At 38.6% G+C, this 23,051-nt stretch overlaps 1 protein-coding gene across 1 annotated transcript; it reads left to right on the top strand.

The window, feature by feature from the left end:
- Window positions 1–7,636: 7,636 nt before the first annotated feature.
- Window positions 7,637–13,572, top strand: LOC119599450 (vesicle-fusing ATPase 1-like). The gene is given in 8 exon segments (XM_037949233.1): window positions 7,637–7,750; window positions 8,154–8,352; window positions 8,355–8,384; window positions 9,266–9,402; window positions 11,911–12,097; window positions 12,262–12,843; window positions 12,846–13,007; window positions 13,010–13,572. Coding segments are annotated over 7 exon segments (1,728 nt in total). The 5' UTR covers window positions 7,637–7,750; window positions 8,154–8,270; the 3' UTR covers window positions 13,558–13,572.
- Window positions 13,573–23,051: the final 9,479 nt, after the last annotated feature.

Genomic DNA, 23,051 nt, shown 5'->3' with positions numbered 1-23,051 from the left:
CAGAAAACATAGCGGATCATTAACGTTTATCTACTTTTTCCTTCCATCGCCTAATGGTTCTACTGGTTTGGGTTCCGTATATACGACTGTGAAAGATTTTTCCGTAAAGCGTGTGTGTGTGAGCAATGTCTATATAAGTATAGACTTTGTGTGTAAATTTGTTCTGAAGGAAACTTCAGAACAAATCGAGAACATTTTGTATCTACAAAGAAGGACTCGTTCATGTAATATTAAGGCAACGTATTCTGAGGGAACGCACTAACGGCAATATGAGGCTTTTGAATGTTTGATCTTTGGCAGATATTACAGTTTCAACAATTTGAATGATAATGACAGTGCATTTGACTGGTTACTGGTATTTCAAAATGATAAACGTCACTAATAGATCTCTTAGTATTAAAGAGACGAGACAGTACTCGTCATTTTGTTCATTCATTAGGCCAAGCAGAACATTCAGACCCAGTTAATAGTAGAAGTACCCACCACACTACGTATTTGTTTTACGTCCGTCACCTCCCGTAAAGCCTGAGCCCGAATCAGTGACGTCATCAGTACGCCCATAGTACTTTCATGACGTCATCAATAAGCCCGTAGTTCTCATGACGTCATCAATACGTGTCCGGGTCGGGCCAGAGAGAAAACAGAACATTGCAACAGTTTCCGCTCACGTGCAATAAATAAATCGGCGTAAAAGTCTTTTGTCACTACAACTGCCTCACTTAAAGATACAGGCATATTCCTGAGATAAGCATTTCCAGGTGACACATGCGAAGTGCACAAGGATACTTTTTTTTAAAAGTTGGACTGACGTGGAACACCGTGACTGGAAACGTTCCCGTCAGTGTGTTTGCTTATTTTAATGACTTGCTTCGGGTATTCGTGAAGTTTTAAACAGTAGCTATTAATTTTTGCGGGGAGGAAATTTGTATGTGAAGTGCCTGTCAAGTTTAATGGTCGTATGTATCCAGACTAAAGGATGAACTCGATGTCTCACTTAGGATCCGCATCAATGGGACTGACAGCCGTAAGTTTTTATTGCGCTTATTGTATGTAGTTTAAGGTAATTTGCACAGAGATTTATGTGTGATTTTTGGTTCGAGTAGTTTGAACTAAGCTGGGAGTTTTGAAGTTAATGAGGTAATTTGGGAGAAATAAACCACTAAATTTTAGAGCTTTTTTTTTTTTTAAGATTTTTGAGAATTTATGACAAGGAATCCAAGTTCTGTCTTGCCATTGTATGTGTGGTTTTGTGGGCCTTTGCCGGAGCAGAGAGGCTGGGGCATCCGTGGCACCAAGACACTTGCGTTGGATGCTAGGGAACGGCAAGCGTTTTGAGACCTAGGCATAAAATCTGAAAATTCAAGTACTTTGTGTACACCGAGCAAATCCTGTGTTAAATGACTTTGTTAATGATATGAATGCACTGCCCACAGACCTCACTTCGCATCACGTTTTTTACAACAATTTAACTGCTATGAGTGAGTGGCTTGAGGGAGGGTTGATGGGGGGGGGGGTGGCCTCTGAATGCCCCCTCTCCGGTAAACATGTCATCACCTCGTATGCCACAGCAAGATAGAGCTGATCTCGTAAGCAACAAGTGGAATTAGCTTTGCTGCTTTGATCACTATAGCGAAAGCATCCAAATAGAGACTGAAATTTGCCTCTGAACTGGGGTGTAGTAGCAGGGTTGTGGCCGAGACTCCCTGGTAGGCTACAGAAGCAGCCATGAGTTGGAGATCATTCCAGTCTGCGATTCATCTATGGGGAGAGTAGCAGGGTACTGAACCAATGCCAATGGTTGCAATGGTACATGTCATGACAAGGATTACTAATACTAGGTGACAGCTATCCATGGCATATCATTGTGTTTTATGGCTCCATGGCACTAGTTCTCAAGCAAAGGCCTTCTATAGTTGCCTTTTGTCTTCATTTTGTATAGTTTTACTGAAAAACAGTTATGCCTAATGTATAAAATACTGTGTAAGAAAAATATTTTCTCCAGTATTCTTTTTTTCTTTCTTTTTTTCATTTCTGTTTGGTTAACCACATTTGATTTGTTATCTTCATGAATTCAGGGTAGTTAAATAACTTATAGTTCCATACGTATAGTCAAATTATTTAACTATATTCTGCATTATTTTTCCTAAAAATGTATATATACTGTTGATTGATATGTAGTGTATAATGCATATGCGCTTCCAGTCAGTCTTGAAAATGTTGTATGTACATAAATGAAATAATTTCCTGTATCAAACAAGAAATTAACAAAATCCGTAATTATATTCAATAAAAGCTGTACAGGATAAAACACATTTATAGGCTTGTGTACCTATAGTTCAAGATTTTTAACTCCATACACTTTACAAAATATAAACAAAATCATGTTGACAATATGTCAAGGAATCTAATTCAAGGTATAAGTAGAAAAATTAAGAAATGATTGCAAAATATCATCTTAAATATGACTTATGTAAATCAATGAGATACAAGGGGTTAGAAGCCACTTGATCATGTTCATGGGGTCTGCACATGAGTGGTCTTATGCTCAAATTGGAGTTGTAGCTCATCAAGCTTTCTTCTTCTTCTTCTTCTTCTTCTTCTTCTTCTTCTGTTCATTATTTTTCTTCTTCTTCTTCTTCTTTTTTCTTCTTCTTCTTTTTCTTCTTCTTCTTCTCTCTTCTTCTTCTTATAGAATTCTGAAGTGGGGCAGAGTTTATAAAGGATTCATGTGATGGTCAAGGGGAGCACACATAGGTAAAAGTGGACTGACAGTGACTTCATTTTCTACTTGTGATTCTAGTCTTCACCTTATCCATAGATTAGAAAGATCAGCAAGTGAATGGCATTTAGTGAATTAGTGTTAGAGTTATCAATGTCAGAATGAAAATAATTTTAGTACATAGATAAGTTACTTTTAGACAGCTTAGTTGCCACATAACATGGCAGTCACAGATCATGAGATATTTTTTAAATAGTTGTGTAAATTTGCTTAGTCATAATTATATTGAATAGGCTGTGTACCATTAATGTGTATTGGAACATATTTTTATGTGGTAGTGTGTTTCACATTTATGATATAGTCTTGTCTTTAACATTTATTTACATATTAGTTCAACATTCTTTTCCTTATAGATTTACTGCTCTCTGACATTTATATATTTAAAAAGGTAAATGTGGTGTAAGGTAAGGCATAGTCTTCCTCTCTTTTTCTCTCTATTTCAGATCATGAAGGTGGCAAAGTGCCCCAACGAGGAGCTCTCCTTCACCAATTGTGTCATTGTTAATGAAAATGACTTCAACATGAAGGTCAAGTAAGTGTCCCTCCCCCATGTTTGCAATACATTTTTGAAATTTATTTGTTTGTTTGTTTTTCAGATGAGTGCAGTGGATGTTTCATGGTATGCTGTGTATGGAGTTGATAGATTCATGAAATCTTGGATGATTTTAATTTTTGATGTTTCCATTGCAGATTGAAAGTAAAAAAGGTAGCTACTATGGAAATGTAATAATAAAAACAGCTCTTTCAGATTTCATTCATTGGTGATAAAGAAAGATAGGTGTAATTCTTTTGCCTGCATGATATATATTATATATATATATATATATTATATATATATATATATATATATATAATATATATATATATATATATATATATATATATATATATTAAGAAAAGACAATTCATCCTGCTACTTGCACCATTAAAACATATCTAAATTATGACATACTCTAAGTTCTTGGTGGTATAGGCTCAATCATACGACTTGCTGTGGAATGGCATCTCGCCATCTCCAGATAAACAAATGCCTCTCCACTTTTGTCTAAGAACAAGATTGCTTGACAAAAGCCTGTCTCTTGAGAATTTGGTTAGTAAAGAGTGCTACTTGCAGTAATGCAACTTGCCCAGGAATATCTTATTGCAACCGTGTAGTACTATTTAATTCCTAACAGTATAAGGTGACTTGCTTTTAAGTTGGAGGCGGTAAGATATGGATTCTTTATCTTGAGAAGCTTATCCTAGATATCTTATGCAAGGCAAATGACTAATGTTTGGTAGTGGGAGTCTGGAACAACGGAAGTGATACATGATTGTCAGTATGCAGAGCCACTGAATACACATCCCTTAAATTGGCCCATTTTCCTGTCTCTAAGCCAAGATTTTGGCTTTCTTCACTTGACATATATGAACCAGGCACTTAAAGTTTACTAAGGAAATTAATGGGATTGAAATTAACATCTCCAAAATCCTGGAAATTATAGGATAGGCCAAAGAACTTTCCTTAAACACCAGAAGCCCATACTTAGTATCAACAAAGGCTGGCATTATAATACTGCAGCAAGTTTTGTTATCAATGTGCTCAAAGTATGTATATGTCAGTCTTCTCACAGGTACTCTTTTTCTACCCAAAATCCCCTCTTGAAAGAAGAGAATGCTTTTTCTTTCTTTCTTTCTTTCTTTTTCTTTTTCCTTTTCTTTCTTTCTTTTTCTTTTTCCCTTTCTTTCTTTTTTTCTTTTCCTTTTCTTTCCTTCTTTTTCTTTCTTTCTATTTCTTTTTCTTTTCTAGTCTTTTCTTTTTTTTCTTTTCTTTTTTTTCTCTCCTCTTCTTTCTTTTCTTTCTTTCTCTCTTCCAATAGCCTACCATTTGCCTTGTAGTTGGCAGCTTCAGCATAGATAGTGTTGCATTCTCCTTGGGTAATGCTAGGAATCAAGTTGTGGATATTCATTTTCAAAGTCTGTAACAGTAACTAAGAAAAGTTAACACACTTTGTGCAATTAGCAATGATGACAATGCCTCACTAAAAAAAAGAATAATATCCTGCACCAGCATAAGAAGTACTTTGTTGTTGGGTGTTCTGTTGGATGCATAAAAAGGATTATGTCCTTGCTATACAACCCACAGGTTATCATGCGCTCAGTGGGTTGTTTCAAGGTCCTGATGAAAAATCCCCAAATTCAAGTTATGTGCAAGATTATATATTTATGAAGAATACAAATGAAATATGTGAAAGCATTTATAACGAGATCTGAGAGAGGAAGGTTGGTGCAATTTCTTTTAAAAAATAGTAGTGGGCTTCAGTAAATTTGTCTTCATTATTTTCATATTAAATTATTTATATTGTAATGTCTGTGCTGACTAAATACTGAATATCTGTACACCAATATCTACTATAAAATTGGAAAATATCTATACAACAAAAAACAAAAATGTATGCATTTCTAATTCACATCACACATAACATATTAAGGTGACTGTAGACTGTTAGAACTGAATTACCCAAAAATATTTTTAGCCACAGTTTGTAGAACAGATAATGGCTTAGGCTGTAGCACCAACAGCAGCATATGTGAGATCTTAACTGTGCGTCCTTAAACTCAGTTCATTTGAGTTCAGTTGGATAATTAAGATGAATATCAGGATGTGGCTTATAATTTTAAGATGGAAAGAAGAGGCCTAGAATAAGGGGTAGGAACATGGAGCTTGTTGAAGGGTTTGACTGCTACATGATTCGACCAGAACACATGTCAATATGAGCAGTAACTGATTTTTATAAATTTTTTATATATTTATTGTTATTGTTGTCATCATTATTATTATTGTTTTGTTTTTATCATGATTTCTGATATTCATGTTATATCATTTTCTATTTTTATGGTTAAATTAACAATTATCATTATCAATACTTTTATCATCTCATATTCATAGTTAGCATTATTATAATTTTTATAGTTATTTTTATTCTCAGGAGAGAGACAAACAAAAAGAGAAAGTGACAGGGACAGACAGACAGTCAGAGAGAGAAAGAGAGTGTTTTGTGTGTGTGGGGGGGGGGGAGTTATATGTTCAAATACACTTAATCAAAAAATAAAATACATCATGACTACCAGCATTTGAATATAGAATATCAGATGCTATGTAGTGTTTTTTACCCAAGGAATGGTTTTTAAGCCTCTTTTTTTTAATGAAAATTATTAACCCTGTGAAGTTTTGAGTTACAAGCAGTGATCTTCACAGAAACCGAGCAAGACTGTCTTTGGTCTGTATGGCAATTTACTTTTATTTACATCCTTGACTTACTCTGGGTTACCTTTTCATTGTAGCTCTTGTAAACAAACACAGGAGCCCTCTCAAAATATCTGTCAAAAATGTAAGCAAAGGAAAACTTAACATTCAGACTTAGCAGTGCCACCTGTTGATGTCATGGGGAACAATGATTACTCTATTCCCAAGGCCCAGAGCTCTCTCTTTCTTTTCTTTCCCAGTTAGACTTTGGTCGAGTTGGAATGAGTGGTAATCCATCCAATTCACATAATTTTTACATTTTCCAGAGAACATCTACCATACAGTGTAAGGTAAACAGTACATGGAATCTGTATATCAGTTAATTTTAAGACATTTTTCATGTTTAACATATTTATCACATACTCAAAACAAAGAAAATATTTTACATTACCAATAACTAACCTATTAGTGGCATTGACAAGTGCCTTTGCCTTTGCACCTTTAGGGCATCCACTACATATAATCTTAAATGATAGAGCTTGGACTCTATTCCCATGTGATGATGCTAAGACAGGAAGGTCTACAAGTGTTGCATGATTCAAGGGAACATAGTTTTTTGCTTAAGGAAATGCTGATGTGTCTTTTGTTTACATAGACATTTCTGTTACACAGTAATTTCTCCAGAAAATAACAATCAATATACTATCAATACATATATAATTAATCCCCCCTCCTCCCCCTATTATAAAAATCTCAAGCTCAGGGTTGTAACGAATAGATTGACAAATATTTTGTTATGGATTTCTCAATGGTATTTTTCTATAGAATGATACATATCTACAGGCCTAGACATTAGATACTGAAAAGAGTAATATTAAAAAAAAAAAAAAAAAAAAGTGTAGTCTTAAAAGTTGACACCACTTTAATTGTACAGCTTTTAAAACTCTAATCTGCATGTTTGAGGGGTAATCAGGGCAAATGCAGTCTATTTTAACCCAATTTGTGTTATACTCTCAATGACTTTTTTTTTCTAACTTGGTTGAGAAGATGTCTATCAAGTAAATTTGGTAGAGTTCACTTTCACCTCAAGAAATGCATGCCGATGAATTGGGCATTTTTACTCAGTTTAAACTAGCCATAAACTAGTAATATAAAATTTATATAAAAGATATAAAATACTATTCTTTCAAGGTGACTTAAGAAACAACATCTTGTTGAGAGTGGTGATGAAACACTTTCACAGGCTCTGGTGAGAGACAATTACTGTATTTCCACCTTTATGATTATCCAGTTTTTGCAAATAAGGTATTATCCTTCTGGAACTGAGTATTTTTCAGTAGTAGGAAAGGGTTCATATCTCTTGAATACAAGGTCCTTAAAAAAAAAGAAAAAAGCTCATATTTCATAACAGATCCAATGCCTGTCACTTTTTTGTTTGAAATCTTCCTGAACCAATAACCCTTCCATATCGATACTCCAGCTTTAGGTAGCAGGTGACCCACAGCTAAGGTTCAGACTGCACAAGTATGGAAACTCCATGCTCCCCATGGGAGTGCCATCAGGTCCAGGGTATTCATACTTTTTACTTATTTATTTTTCTTTTTCTTTTGGCAGGTATATTCAAGTAACAGCTGACCATCAGAAGAAGTTCTATTCACCATCAGACATGACCGTGGTGTCAAGCCAGGCCACAGGGCTTCAATGCTATCCAGCGGAAGCAAGCGTTACTTTCACTGGATCAGGAGGTATACTGGATCTTCAATTTTGTATGCTTTGAAAGACAGAACTTATATTCTTTGCTTCTTTAAAATTGGGAATTTAGGATATTCTGTTTTGTATTTAAAGTACTGAAAGATTAGAGATACTTATAGTGTACATTCTTGTGTGTTGTACTGACATTTCACCAAGTATCTGCCACTGTATGAGATAATAAATCAAAACATATAAGAAAGAAACAGTAGAACTTTGAAGGAGTGGCATGTATTTCTGTGTTATCACACTAATGGGGATACTGTTGAAGAAAAAAATAAAGGAAAAGACTTTCCGTAATTCAATTAAAATCCTGACCCATTTGCAACTAGTTTGCAAAGATACAATGTTCAATGTATTCTGGAGGGTTGAACTTTCAAAAACCAACCTTACCAACAGATCCAAGTGGAGGCATATGTCCATGATCCTCAAAAGCAGCTAATTGGAACTCTGGTGTTGGAGGCTGACTTCCTGCAGAAGAAGAGCACCACCAACGAGCCCTACAACACAGACCAGATGGCCGCATCCTTCATGGAGCAGTTCCCACGTCACGGGTTTACTGTCGACCAACCACTGGTATTCAAGTTCCAAGACAAAAAACGCTCTCCATCCTTGTCAAAGAGATTGAAGGTTAGTTTTGATAAATAAGGCAGAGTGATGAATAAGCAGGTTACAGTGGTCTTGTGATTTTGTGAATGATTTCTGTTCACAGTGAAAGTGGACAGATTTACTGTCTTTTTTGTTTTTTTTACTACAAGTGTTTGTAGATATTTTTAATGAGGAAGTATTAGGTACTATGAAAATTAAGGAAGTTACACTGAACCCCATCCCCAGTTGGCTAATCCATAGTCATGAAGAAGTGACAATTTAGAAGTATAAATGAGAAAAACATGCTAAGTCATATATATCATTAAGTGTAACTATCGTGTCTGTTTGCATAACATATAGGATATATTTTAACCCATGTATTTTACCAAGCCTCCACAAATCCTTATAATATACAATGACATCATCAAATGTAACTGCTATTGCAGTCGTCCTTAGCGTCAGAAATATCATTTCTGAATAACTTGGTATTAGGTTATCCAAAGAAATTATGAATAATACTCTGTATTTATTATGTATGATTGTTATATGTGTAAATATATAATTTATTCTATGTTAAATATCCTGGAGCGCTATGAGTAGCCTCATATTCCTCTTTTTTTTTCATTATATGCATCATGTTGATTATTATATTTGATATGTAATATGATATCAAATATGATAATCCATTTGGTATGGAAAAAGATGCAATAACTGACCTAGGTTTGGTTGTATGATGTGAAGTCAGAAGAAAGAACATGTAGTATATATCAAAGAGAAAAGAAACCATTGATATGAAGGAGAGGAGAATCTTAGGGTGATGTAATCAGGTAATGTAGAAGTCTAGTTTAGCAATTAGAGTAGATGGAAGTACTCTGAAAATAACTGGAGGCAGCATTTTTAACAAAACTGTCTTTCTCTTTCAGCGGCGGACCCAGAGGCTGTTGCATCTGGGAAGAAGAGGGAGCCAAAGAAGATCCACTTTGGAGTCCTCCAGGCTAATTCAAGCATCATTTTTGAAAAGAGTGAAGGTTCTTTCTTGATCCTCACAGGAAAAGCAAAAGTAAGTAGATAACTTTCTTCACATCTTGGTAATGAAATGGTAAGAAGTTGTCATTATTTCATTGGTTATTGGGAGTGGGTGCAGTATAGGTATATGAATTTGTTCCTCCAGACCACACCCTGGACCCAACTCTGCATATTTACTGATTAACCCAATTAGCACGGATGGCAAGAGTACATGACATGCCCACTGTAATATAAATTTATTTATTGTATTTACACATAGATGGCTCTACAAGTGCTTAGTCACCAAGGAGTCAGTTATTAGTCCTACCTATCTCACCTGTTTTCCCTTTTCCTTCATTTTTGGAAATTGTCCTTTGTATTATTTCATCGTTTTTTATGTTACCAAGATTTTTATGATAATTTGATAATCATAATATCAATAAAAATAATAAGAGTAGTGATAGTATTAGAAAGAAAAAAACATATTCCTGCAATTTCAATGAATGAGGAAATCAGGAGCAGTCACTAGGGCCTACTGATAGACTCCTTGTTGGCTGAGCACTTGTGGAGCCATCTGTATGTAGTAAAATTCACAAAAAACTACAGAGGACAGTACATAAATCCCTAGTGATTGGATTAAAAACTAAAGCATACTGCTTCTAACCTTTTTAAGGACTTCTTAACCCCTTGGATCTGGTTGCTTCACAGCAATCACATGGTGTGCACGCAGATACTCGTGTGCAATGAGGAGACTGTGCCTCCCCCTTGTAGTGTTATTTTCTCCTTTTATTCATAAACATGTTAAGCTTTTATGCCATTTTCTAATGTCCATATTTGTCATTGATTTGCATTATCCAGATGGTAATAGAGACCCCAAATCTTTCTAGGTAGTCTATAACTCAAGGACATTACATTCCACACTCGTTTATTGACTGGTAAATCTTTCCTATACTTTGCCAGCAATTTCTGTGATGTTATTTCAGACTTTATTCTCTCAAATGTTTGTTGATATTTTTCAGTCAAATCCCATTTTATATCATTAGCATTTACCTTGTAAAATGGAAGCACAATAGTAGCTAAGCTTTTCACAAACTTGCCATAGAATGTTACTCTTCCTTAAAAGGACAGTTGTTGAGGACATCAGCCAATCTTCATATCCCTGTCCTTGTCATCTGTTTTGGGAGTGCATTCCCAACCAATTTTGATTTTGAAATTTTTCAAAAAGGAAACTATAAGATTACATGTGGTCTTGTGTTTTTCAATTCCACTATCGTTGATGCAGTCTTGTACAAGAACATGCAACCCAGATGTTCTTCCACTACAAGAATATTTGTACAAAGCAGAAGGCTCCAAGAATGGTACTGAATACCTTTTGGTTGTCTGTTGTCATAAAATAGGACTTCATGAGGCACTGGGACCATGATACCACCCACGCCCATGCCAACAATCAGTTGCTCAACCTGAAACAGTTGATACAAATACTCTCTAATGCTCAGGCACCCTATCAGATGAATATTTCATCTGCTGAATGAGTAGCAGACATCTATGGGAGGGAGTGGCATTTAGTTTACTCAAGATTTGATAGACAGGTCAAAGAAACACCAGGGCAAGATGGATTGGCCAAAGAGTAATAAAATGTAAGAATTCCTTATGTTCATGTTTTGCACATTGACCTGCCCCTCCTAGGTAGATAGACCCCCAATTAGTCAACAGACACCTCAGAGAGGGAAGCTGGTACATTTAGATATTGCACAGGAAATATAATGTAATTGAGGAAAGGATATTGCAACTGTTGAATTATATGTATACACACATACATCCCTATATTACACACACACACACACACACACACACACACACACACACACACACACACACACACACACACACACACACACACACACACACACACACACACACACACACACACACACACACACACACACACACACACACACACACACACACACACACACACAAAATTATTTTCAGCAATGATTTGGGGTCAAATTTAAGCAGTTACCTGTTTGCAAACAACGTGCAAATACAAGAAAAGGAGGATTGGTGGCGTCTCAATCAAATGCCTGCAAAGGGACATCAAGAACTTATCCATGTGAAATTGTACTTGGAAAATGAAATCCAATACCTTAAAATAATCATAAACAAGAACTGAAGCCAAAATAATGATATAATTGAAAAGGTCCATAAAAGCTAGGGCTGATTGCCAACCTGAAGTGGGCATATATGTATGTTACACCCATCAAAAGACCTAGTCTAGAGTATGGTGTATGGAGTCCACAAAAAGGATAGACAAATTGTAAAGAGTTCAAAGAACAGCCACAAAATGGGCACCTAATCTAACAGATAAGAACTACAGAGATAGACTACAGAAAATAGGACTTACTACTTTAAATGAAGGAAGGAAAAGGGGCAACATGGAACAATTTTGCAAATAACATGGTGTACACATGTGTGTATGTGACACACATACACACATGTGTATTTATGTAGCATTTATTAAGAGCTTAGAGTTTCTTATTTCTACACCACTTTCCTTTGACAGGCACGGACAACCCACACAAGCCTGTTCTCAGCTGACTGGGACTTCCAGAAGATGGGCATAGGTGGTTTGGATGAGCAGTTTGTCCAGATTTTGAGGAGAGCATTTGCATCAAGGGTTTTCCCACCAGAAGTTGTTGAACAGTTGGGTGTTAAGCACGTAAAGGGCATCTTGCTTTATGGACCTCCAGGTAAAAAATAAAAATAAAAGAAAATAGTAAAGATAAAGAATAGTAATATGTGATTAAATATTTTTAAGAATCCTTTTCATATAATGTGAAATATAGTAGCAGTATTTGTTCTTGAAATGTGCCTATGCTATATGTTTTTTTTATATCACTTCCCACTCTTTCAGGTACTGGAAAAACTTTGATGGCCCGTCAAATTGGAAAAATGTTGAATGCACGTGAACCAAAGATTGTTAATGGCCCTGAAATTCTAGACAAGTATGTAGGAGAATCAGAGGCTAATGTGCGACGTCTTTTTGCTGAAGCTGAGGAAGAAGAGAAGCGAATGGGCCCAAATTCTGGCCTTCACATCATTATCTTTGATGAGATTGATGCTATTTGTAAACAGAGAGGATCAGTTGCAGGCAATACTGGTGTAAATGATACTGTAGTTAACCAGCTCTTGTCTAAGATTGATGGTGTTGAACAGCTGAACAACATTTTGGTTATTGGGATGACCAACAGAAAGGACATGATTGATGAGGCTCTGTTGAGACCTGGCAGATTGGAGATCCAGGTAGAAATCAGTCTGCCCGATGAACAAGGCCGTTGTGACATCCTTAAGATCAAGACTGCCAAGATGCGAGAGCACAACAAACTGGATCGTGATGTAGATCTTGCAGAGGTTGCTTCTCTCACCAAGAACTTCTCTGGAGCAGAACTGGAGGGTTTAGTAAAAGCAGCTTCATCATCAGCTCTGAAGAGATATATTCACCTGGGAACAAGATTGAAGTGGATCCAAATGCCATTGACAAGCTGAAGATCACAAGAAGTGACTTCATTTACTCTCTAGAGAATGATGTGAAGCCATCATTAGGGACCAGTGATGATGCCCTGGCCAAGTATATTGAAAGAGGAATTATTAACTGGGAGCTACAAGGGAACTAGTGGAAAAAGGTCTGATGTTTGTAAAGCAGGCCAGATCCCCAGAAACAAGCAATCGTTTGTGTCTTCTTTTGGAGGGGGCACCAACTGCTGGAACATCAGCACTGGCAGCTTACATGGCCAAAAATTCTGATTTCCCCTTCATCAAGGTTATTGACTCACGAGAAATGGTTGGTTTCATGGAATCTTCAAAATGTCTTCGTATCAGCAGGATTTTTGATGATGCTTACCGCTCTGAACTGAGCTGCATATTCTTGAATGACCTAGAACATCTCATGGGTTACTCACCCATTGGCCCAAGATACCAGAGTCTAGTGCTTGATGCCATGTACTCCCTTCTCTCTGCTTCTCCACCAAAAGGCCGCAAATTACTTGTCATCTGTACATCAAAACGAAGAGCAGTACTGGAGGAACTGGGTCTCCTGTCAGCATTTACAGCTGTCATCAGAGTCCCATACATTGCACATCAGGAGGATATCAGACTAGTGCTTGAAGAATCAGGTGCTTTGTCTTCAGAAGAAGTAAGTGTAGATGCATAGGAATAATCCTGAAGAAAGAAAATATTTGAGAAAGGGAAAGTAAAATGGTATAAATTTAAACTCATCGTAGTTTTGATAATTTATTTAACAGAAAACATAGTTTTTCACCATTGTGCTGTGCATTGGAATAGAGGATTTCTAGCTCAGGTCACAGCTTTTTAAGAGTTCTCTCTTCTATATTTAAAAGCCTGCATCACTGAGCTTGGAATCTATTTTCCCCCCATATTTCTACCATTCCTGCTTCTCTTTGTCCTCCACACTTATGATTAAGCTGGTTATATTTTCTCATTGAATCCTTTTTCAGATGAACAGTAGGATCCATAACAATGCTGGTTATGTCATTTGTGGTTCCGGGTTCAAAGTACTAGAATTTCAACTTTTCAAAACGTGTAAGCAGTATGGTAAACAAAATATATATTATATATATATATATATATATATATATTTTTTATATATATATATATGTATATATATATATATAGTATGTATGTATGTGTGCAATGTGCTGTTGGGTGCTTTGGGGTGCGTATGAGTGTTTAATATATAAATATATTAATAAAAAAGGAAAATAATATTAGTATATTATAAATAATATTTTATATAATGATATATTATATATTTATGTTTTAATTTATAATAGGGATTTTATTTTAGGGATATCCCTATAAATAAAATATTATTAATTATAAAATTTTAATATATATATATTTTATATATATATATAATATAAAATTTTTTAAAAATTTTATATATAATAATATATTATTTAAATTATATATATATATATATATTAAAATATATATATATAATATTATAATAAAATATATATTATATTATATAAAATATATATTATCTAAAATATGTGTTTAATTTTGATATTTTGTTATGTATATTTTTTAAATTTAAAATATAAATAACATGCTTAAGTGCATGTTTGGACAAAAGGGAGTTTTATTTGAAATTAAAATTTTTTTTACCATTTTAAAAGGGAAAAAAAAAAATAAAATGTTTGGGAGGGTATGTCTTTTTTTATTAGATTTTTTTTTAAACTCTTTTCATTTTTAAATTAACGCCGGGATTTTTGGAACCCCCCCCTTTTTTATGCTTTAAGGGTATCAGCTTAAAAATCAAAAAAATGAGGGAAAAGTAAGTATCAAAAAGGAAAATAGGAAAAAACTTTTGGGGGGGGTAGGGGAAATGAAGGGGGATTTTGTCCCAATTTATGAATTGCCTGGGAACCCAGGACACAGTTTTCCCCTGTTTTTTGTCGGCTCCTACCCCTCAAAGGCCCCAAGGGGTGGCCCATTTCTTCCCCAAAAAAACCAAAATACTCCAACTTCCCTGACCAGTAATAAAAATTTTGTACCTTATTAGGGCTTTGAGGTTTTGCCGTTTTCCCAAACCCTAGCCCCATTGTTTATTTTTCCCCTTTTTTGCGACCCCGGGCTCCCCTTTTGCGCCAACTCAAAAAGAAAAAAACGGGCTAATACAAAACCCCCTCTAAACCTCCACTTTCCCCAGGGCCATTTTTGGGTCAGGGGGATGCTTAGGGTTTGGGGGAAAAAAACTGAGGCGAGGGTGGGGGGTCACCCCGCCTACATCTTAGCCCTCCCCCAAAACAATTTTGAAAGGGTTTTTTTTTCCCCCTTGCCCTTTTTCCCTTTTCCCCCCCATCTTCTGCCCAACTTATCCAAATTTCTTAATCTTTTTTATAATTTTTAAAATTTTTTGCCACAATACCTTTCTTTAGTGCTCTATGCCCTTTTGATGTCTAGACATTTTTTTTGTTTTCCCCTTTTTAACCATTCACCATTACCTCCTCAATGCTTACCGTCACTTCAGTCCAGTCACCCACCCAGGTCATTACTCCCCCCAAAAAATACCCTTTTTTCTTAAACTTTCTACACCCCATCATATACCCTTTCCCAACATTTTCCCCTTCCCCACGGCATACTCAAAAACCAATTTTTTTTTTTATTTTATTTTTTTTATTTTTTTTTTTTTATAAAGTTTTTCCTTTTCTTATCGTCCCTTTCCAGTCAGATTTGCCTTTCTATTTCCCTTTCTTTTTTCCCCCAACGAAGGTGCCCCACAAGGCAGGGACTCAGCCCCCACTCATTGCTGTTTTCCCAGCTCCCCACCGGGAAACCCTTTATCACGGGTCATAGTTTAACTAGCCTTTTTTCCCTTTAAGTTTTTCCCCATACCTGCTTTCCATAAATTCTCCGTGGGCAAAAACATCATTCTCTTTTGGGGTTTAAAACCCATACCCTTCGGCAAGTGTATTTTTTGAAAAAATGGCCTTGGCAAGATCATATTCTTTCTGTTGAAGAAAAAGCTTGCCATCGCCTCCAATTCTGACAGACCCATTTCCCCTGTATCCTGGGGTTCAGACCGCAAAACATTCCTCCCTTTTCCATGACTCTCTTTCCCCTTTCCCCCCTTGATATTAATTTTCAGATATATTTTCTGCCCCTGCCACCCCTTTTCACTCAAATTTTCACAGTCCTCATTGCGGGCCCTGTTTTTTCCAGGCGCCTTTTTAACCCCTCCCAGTTGGGGAGCGTATATCGGGAAACAGGCCTCCCTTCCCTTTTCTGACGTCGCTCTTTTGTCTCCCAAAAGCTATGCTATTCTCCTTTAATAAATTTCCCTCTAAGCAAACTATCCCTCATCCCCTTCTTTACCTTTTCCTCTTCACGTTTTTCCAACCCCTTCCCCTTTTTCGTTAAACGACGCCCTTCTTCCCATTAACCCCTCCCCCCTTCCCATCCCTTTCCCCTTTCTGCCCTAAACCCTTTTCCCCCCTGGCCCAAAACCTTTCCCCGTGTAATTACTGTTTTATTTTCCCCCTGTTTTAAACCCAAAACAAAAATCCCACCCTTTTATCCTCCCCACACATTTTGGGGAAAATCCCCCCAAAACCCCTTCTATAAAAAACGGCTCCAAACCATCCTCTGGGTAAAGGGTTTTCCCCTCTCTCCGATACAATTTTTCTTTCCTCCCGAATCAAGGGGTCCTTAAATCAAAAAAAATTTTTACTTCCCCCTTGCATTCTTCCAAACTCTTTCCCCATTTCCCTTCCCCTACACCCATACAATCGATTTCACCCTATCAATCCTATGGGCCGTTTAAAATACAAAGCAGTTTTTTCTCTGTCTACCAAAAAGAAGGGCCCGAAAATTTTTCTGGATACCAGCCAACCCGGGAAAGAACAAGGGGATTTCCTTGGGGGCGATTTTGCCGCCTTGTTCCCCCCAACCCTTTTGCGCTTTTTTACAAAATTTCCCCACGACCCCCGCCCCTTCAAAAAATTTCCTCTATAACCACGGCAATCTTTCGGGGCCGGGGTTTTGATACCAAAAAACTTCCCCACCATAAAACCTCCATCTCCCCTTGGTCGGGCCCCTATCACCAAACAGGGGCCGCTGGGAAAAAAACCCTTTTCCCAAGCCCCTACCCTCGCTTTTTTCCCCCCCCAGTTCCTCTCTTCCCCCCCCCCAAACCCGTCGAACCCCTCACGGGAAACCCCCAAACTTTTCAATTTAAAAAGGGTTTTCTCCTTCCTTAGAAAGTAAAAAATACCCCCAATTTTAAACCACAATCCTTTTTTCTTTAAACCCCTTTCCCTTCTATTAATCCCCATCTTAAACCCCTTTACCCCTCCCCCCCTCTTTCTTTCTCCTTTTTCTACGATACCGTTCTTTTTAAAGGGGCCCTATGGCCCTTGGAAAAACTAAGAAAATTTTGTTCTTGGAAAAAAGAACTTTTTAAAAAACCCCCCTCATTACAATACTTTACAAATTTTTACTGCCCCTTATTTTAGAACAACCCCCCTTCCAGTAATGCCTCCAAAAAAAGTAGGAAAAGTTTTTTTCCGCAGCCGCCCGATTTTTCCCTCCTTGTCACAGTTACATCCCCAATATCAACCCTGACTAATTTCACAGGGGAAACCCATTCCTCATCCGTCCCCTTTATTTCTGGGCTTCATAAACCCCGCCCGACCCGCCCTGACTGGGACTGTGGAGAAGGAAAATACTCGTTGTCTCATTGACTATGGGGTTAGTAAAACCCGTACAATGGTTATACCATTCCCCCATAGAGACCGTACAAATCCTCCAAAAAAACTGCGAATTTACTTTTTATTGCATGAAACTCCCCAGTGATGCTTATATTGGGGCGGGAAAATCCCTTTTTCCCCTCCCTCGTCAATGTAAGAAATGTTAGCGTCTAGGCCACCCTGCCAAACACTGCCGCTCCACAGCCCGATGCCCTCTATGTGCCCAACCTGGTCTGATCGATCAAACTGCTCTGCGCAATCACGCACAATGTGATGTGCCAATTGTGTTGGCTCCCGTAAGATATTTGCCCTGCCTACAAATATTAGTCTGAGATGACAATTCTCAGATTCAAACTTGGCCTCACTTTACACGAGGCCAAACAAGAAGCGTGCAGACAAGCTTTTCAACTTACTCTCTTCCCCAAAGGTGCCCTTCACTCCGCCCCCTTCTTCTTCCTCCCAAGATGTTTCTACACACCCCCAGTATCTCTTCCTCCTCCAAATTCTTTGGCTATTCGAAATCCAGGCACGTCAGTCTCTACCATTACCCCAACACCTACCACCTTCCTTCTCAATTTACTCGTCGCATTTGACAATCTATACGTTCCACCCCATCTCTTACCACATCCTTTCCTACACCTACCTCCTTCTCTACCCCTCATACGTCTGTCTCCTCTTTTCCCCCTCAAAGGAATACCCTCGTTTCTCAAACTACCTCTTCCTCTCCCCCCCCCCCAAAAAAAAAAAAACGTCTATCCCCTCTTCTCTCTCTCATAAGAAAACTTTAAGTTCTCAAACCTTCCCAACAAATTCCACTGCTGAAACTCTTAAAGATATTCAAAACTTTCTAATCATGACCTAAAATGACACAGACCCTTCATCCACCCTCCAATCTCACTACTCCCTCTACACTCGAAGTGACTACCGATATACATCCTGCTTCTACTCATATTCACGGTTTCCGTACTCACTGATCTTATCTTCATCATATCCTTTCTTCCTATAAATCCACCCCCTGTTTGCCTCCAAGAGACTCTTCTCATACATCCTCCTCTACCAATTTCCAATTACCATTTTGTCTCTTTCTCACATTCCCTTTCTGTCTTCTCTATCCTTATCCATCAGAAAATACTAATGTTATACCTCCCTTTCAACTATTGTCCCTTACGCCGTTATTAGCATATTTCTTCGCCGTTGGATCACAGTTATTTCAGTCTATTTCTCCCCTTCCCACTCCATTGACTTTGTTATCTTTGGAAACTCTACCATATGGCTCGCTACCTAATCCCCCACGCAGGTGCTTCGGTAGAGCGCTCTGGAATACTTTTACTGCACTCTACTATCCCTCTTCCTCCATCATCCTTCTCATCCACTTTAGTTATGCTTTAATTTTTTGCCTTTACAGCCATTCCCAGAACCTCCCGATCTAATACCTCCAAGCGTGTTCCATGGTAGAACTAATTGCACCAACGCTTCGTTTGAAACGTGCAGCCTGGAACATTTATCTCTACAAGCTTCAGCCCTTATCTCTTTTAAAAGAGCATCCGCCTGCCTTCGCCGCACAATTGGAACATCACAACCTGCTGGCGAAATTGTTTCCTGTATTACATCTGCTACATCTGTTTCTGCTGTCTGGCGTCGGATCCATAAACAGCCAGGCATATTTCGCCTCCATCCGGTCCCGTCCTCCATATTCGAGATAATCTCATTTCTGATCCAAGTCGCCACTGAAATATGTGTGACTATTTCAGCTAGGTCAGTAATGACTCTCACCATTATCCTCATTTTTCTTCAATTAAGACCACCAAGAACACATCACACCTCCGTCTCCTCTGCTGGCCCTATAATGCTTCCTTTTCTTCCTCTGAATTTCCCTTTGCCTTACAGTCGTACCGCAACACTCACGAAAGCTCTGACGGTAATCATTACTGTGTCCTCCGACATCTCCCATTTGCCTGTCTGTCCTTCCTGTTAACTATCTGTAGCTACATTTGGACGACAGAACATTCTCCCCTTCTTGAAACCCAGTAAATCTGGTACCCTCCCTCAAGATTAGCCCTAACTAGCTGCTTGTGAAAACTATTAAAATGAATGGTTAACTTACTCTTAACACGGCGATAACATATTCTCCACCAATTGTCTTCTTTAGGCATACGCTAGAGCATGAGTGTCATAAGTGCCCCTTTCTCATCATCTTTTCGTCAGTGGGGCCAATTGATGATGGGGCAAGCCTCAATACCCTAATTGGGGTACAAAACCTTCATTACTGGCCATGATAAGCCTGGAGTCCCCTGAGGGGAATACCGTGGTCTATGGCTCCCCTAGTGCGCTCATGACTGGCACAAATCAGCCTTTCATCCTTTCAACATAGCTCTCCCCACTTTAGGAAGTGGATAATAGAATTAGGGAAGAGAAGGAAAATTATTAATATATGTGCTAGACACCAAAGGTCATATAGCCCTATAGAAGAGTGTAATAATGAAAAGGGTAAAGAGGGGGTTAGCTGATGATTAAATATGCCAGACATCAGAAGTCGTATAGCAGTTCAGGAAGGTAGGGATTATTAGATCAAAGTTAAAGGAAGATGAGTGGGATATTGTAAGGGTTGTTCGTAGGGTAAAGTGGGATTAGCAAAGGAGAGAGGGGTTTCAGGGCAATCAGATCACAGTTTCTGTGAGAATGTCAGGAGGGAGAGGAACCAGGGGAGGGGGAAGCGAGAGGGGTAATGGGGAAGGAGGAGGGGATGATACAGCTGAAGCAAGGGGGGGGGAGGTTGAGAGGGAGTGAGGGAGGGGTATAGGGGGAACATGAGTAGGAGAAGGATGGATGTCGGCAATGTCAGTGTAGAAGGAATGGAATAGAAAGATTGGAGGATGGGCGAAGTCCAAGGTAGGGGTGATCCCCTACATTGAAGATTGGATGGAGCGTTAGCTTGTCTAGTGCGAGTTGGGCGAGGAGGAAGAGGGGTAGGAACCGGGGAAATAGTGGTGGAAATTGGAGTATCTGGAAAAGTGGTGGAAATTGGAGTGTCTGGGAATAGTGGTGGAAATTGGAGTATCTGGAATAGTGGTGGAAATTGGAGTGTCTGGAATAGTGGTGGAATTGGAGTATCTGGGAAAAGTGGGGAAATTGGAGTGTCTGGATGTAGAATGGCAAAAGCATATTTGACTGGTTGAGGCAAGGGGTAGAAGTGGGATGAGGGAGAGATGCTGAGGGAGATGTAGAAACATCTTGGGAGGAAAGGGGAGGGTCAGAGCAATTATTGGAGTAGGGAGTAACAAAAACCTCGTCGACGTGCTTCGTGTCTGGCTTCGCATAAAGTGAGGCCAAGTTTGAATTTGAGATTTGCCACTTCAGATTCAAACCCAGTAGGCAGGACAGCCTTATTAATTATATTATGGGAGCCGACACAACTGTCCACACTTGCGTAACTGTGCAGAGCACTTTGATCGATTACGAACAGGTTGGGTACACAGAGGGTATCGGGCTGTGGAACAGAAGTGATTGACAGATGGCTTAGACGCTAACAATTCTGACATTGATGGGGTGGAGGTTGATATAGCCGGGCAGTAAGGCTCTCTGCCAATGTAAACATTAAAAGGGAGGTCATATCTACGGAAAGCAAATTTGGCAATATTGGTGGGTGGACCTACGACGGCTTTAGGGGGATGGTGTAGCATTGTACTGATAATGCATCATAATCCATGAGGCAGACGAGTAAGTTTTCTCCAAAATCTGACCAATCCTTGGTGTAGAGAGGGCAGTTTGTCGGGGAGATGGAGCCTGTTCCCCGGTGCAAGTATTGAGAGAGGGATAAGCTTAGGCAGGAATGGTTTGCCAGTGAAGTCAGTTACGGTTGATAACGTTATAGCATGGGATTCAGGTGTAACAGTGACATGGCAGGTTTTTGAGGCATTGCTGGGAAAAAGAGTTTGTTGCCAAAGTAAGGGGATGTTGGGTGATTACGAAAAACTGATCCCATTTGTCTGGGCTAACCAGCGTATTCCAGATATTTTTAGAGGAGGGGATAGCAGAAGGACGGAGACATGTGGAAGAGTAGTGATGAGAGAAGTAGTACTGCAGAGTGGTAGACAATAAGGTTAAACAGTATTAATCAAGGATGATGGGGTAGTTGATGATAAAGCTGGGGTGGAAGAGATGACGTAGTGGTTGTTGGAAGGGATGTTCCTGAATTGATATTAACCGTGGATGTGCTGGATTTGAGGATGGGGGTCGTAGTAGCAGTGTTCAGAGTCGTGGTCAAAGGAGAAAAAGCCTGGGATCGGAGAACTGGAATTGAAACCAGTGAGGCTATTTGATATTAATGCTACAAAGTCTTCATTGTTGGCTACGGTAAGCCTAGGATATGTCTGAGACAGAAATAGTCCACCCCTCAGGGTCCCCTTGAGGGGTAAGGGCTACACAACTAAACAGGGGAATACCATGCCCATGGCTTCCCCAAGCTGTGCAAAATTAGTCAAGTCGAGGGGGTAAGACCCAAGACTGGAGGGGTCCCCAGCATTAGATCCCTGTCTCTGTCTCCTGAAGTCCACCATGCCCCATGGAAACAACGGCATTTGGGAAGGGGGGGGGGGGAGGAAAAAGAAAGAAGAAAGGGAAAAGAAGAGATGGCCATGCAAAGTTATTCGAGTCGAGAGCTGAGGCTCAAGGTCTTGATGATCCCTGGCATTGGGTCTCAGTCTCTGTCTCCTATGCCTTCCCCTGCAATAATGGGCATGGGAGGTAGGGGTGGGGGGGTTATGCCATATTTTTTTTTTTTCCTTTTTTTTTGTAAATCTGTTTATAAAAAAACTTGAGTGTTTTTGCTTCCACTAAAGACAGACAAGTATTTTTCATTAGTTAATCAAAATCCACTTTTAGCCAGTTCCTTGGGAAATTTTAATTTTAAAAATTATTACTTTTTATATTACATCTTTAGTTTCTTATCAACACTAAATTAGGAAAGGAAGTAATCCTAAAGCTGCTTATTTTCCACTAAGGTTGCACAGAAAAAAGTTAGTGAATTTTTAAAATCTAATGTTAATGGTTAATGGTTAAAAGCAAGAAAAATGTGCTAGACCAAACTAAGGTCATGTAGCACTAAAAGTTAATGTTTAGGGAAGGGTGGTTGAGTTAGTGATAGTTGTCTAAGCTGGGCAAAGGAATTGGTGAGTGAAAGGGTTAGGGTGGGGTTGTGGTAAGGAGTTAGATTAGATGAAGGATATTGATGCTTTTGAGGAAAGAGAATAGGTTGTTGAAGCAGAAAGTGTGGGATTCTGTAAGGATGTCTGATAGGTTGGGAGTCGGTGTAGGGAGGATAGGTGGGGAAAAGGCAGAGGTACGGGTTGTTTCAAACGTGGCAACGACAATAGGATGTGTGGGATTGAAAGGGGAACTTACAAAAGGGAAAACTAAGGGGGACCAGATTGTGACA

The sequence above is a fragment of the Penaeus monodon genome, chromosome 42 (assembly GCF_015228065.2).
Source record: "Penaeus monodon isolate SGIC_2016 chromosome 42, NSTDA_Pmon_1, whole genome shotgun sequence".
NCBI lineage: Eukaryota > Metazoa > Arthropoda > Malacostraca > Decapoda > Penaeidae > Penaeus > Penaeus monodon.
Note: the sequence above shows the minus strand (reverse complement) of the source record. Positions and strands in the feature narration are given on the sequence as shown.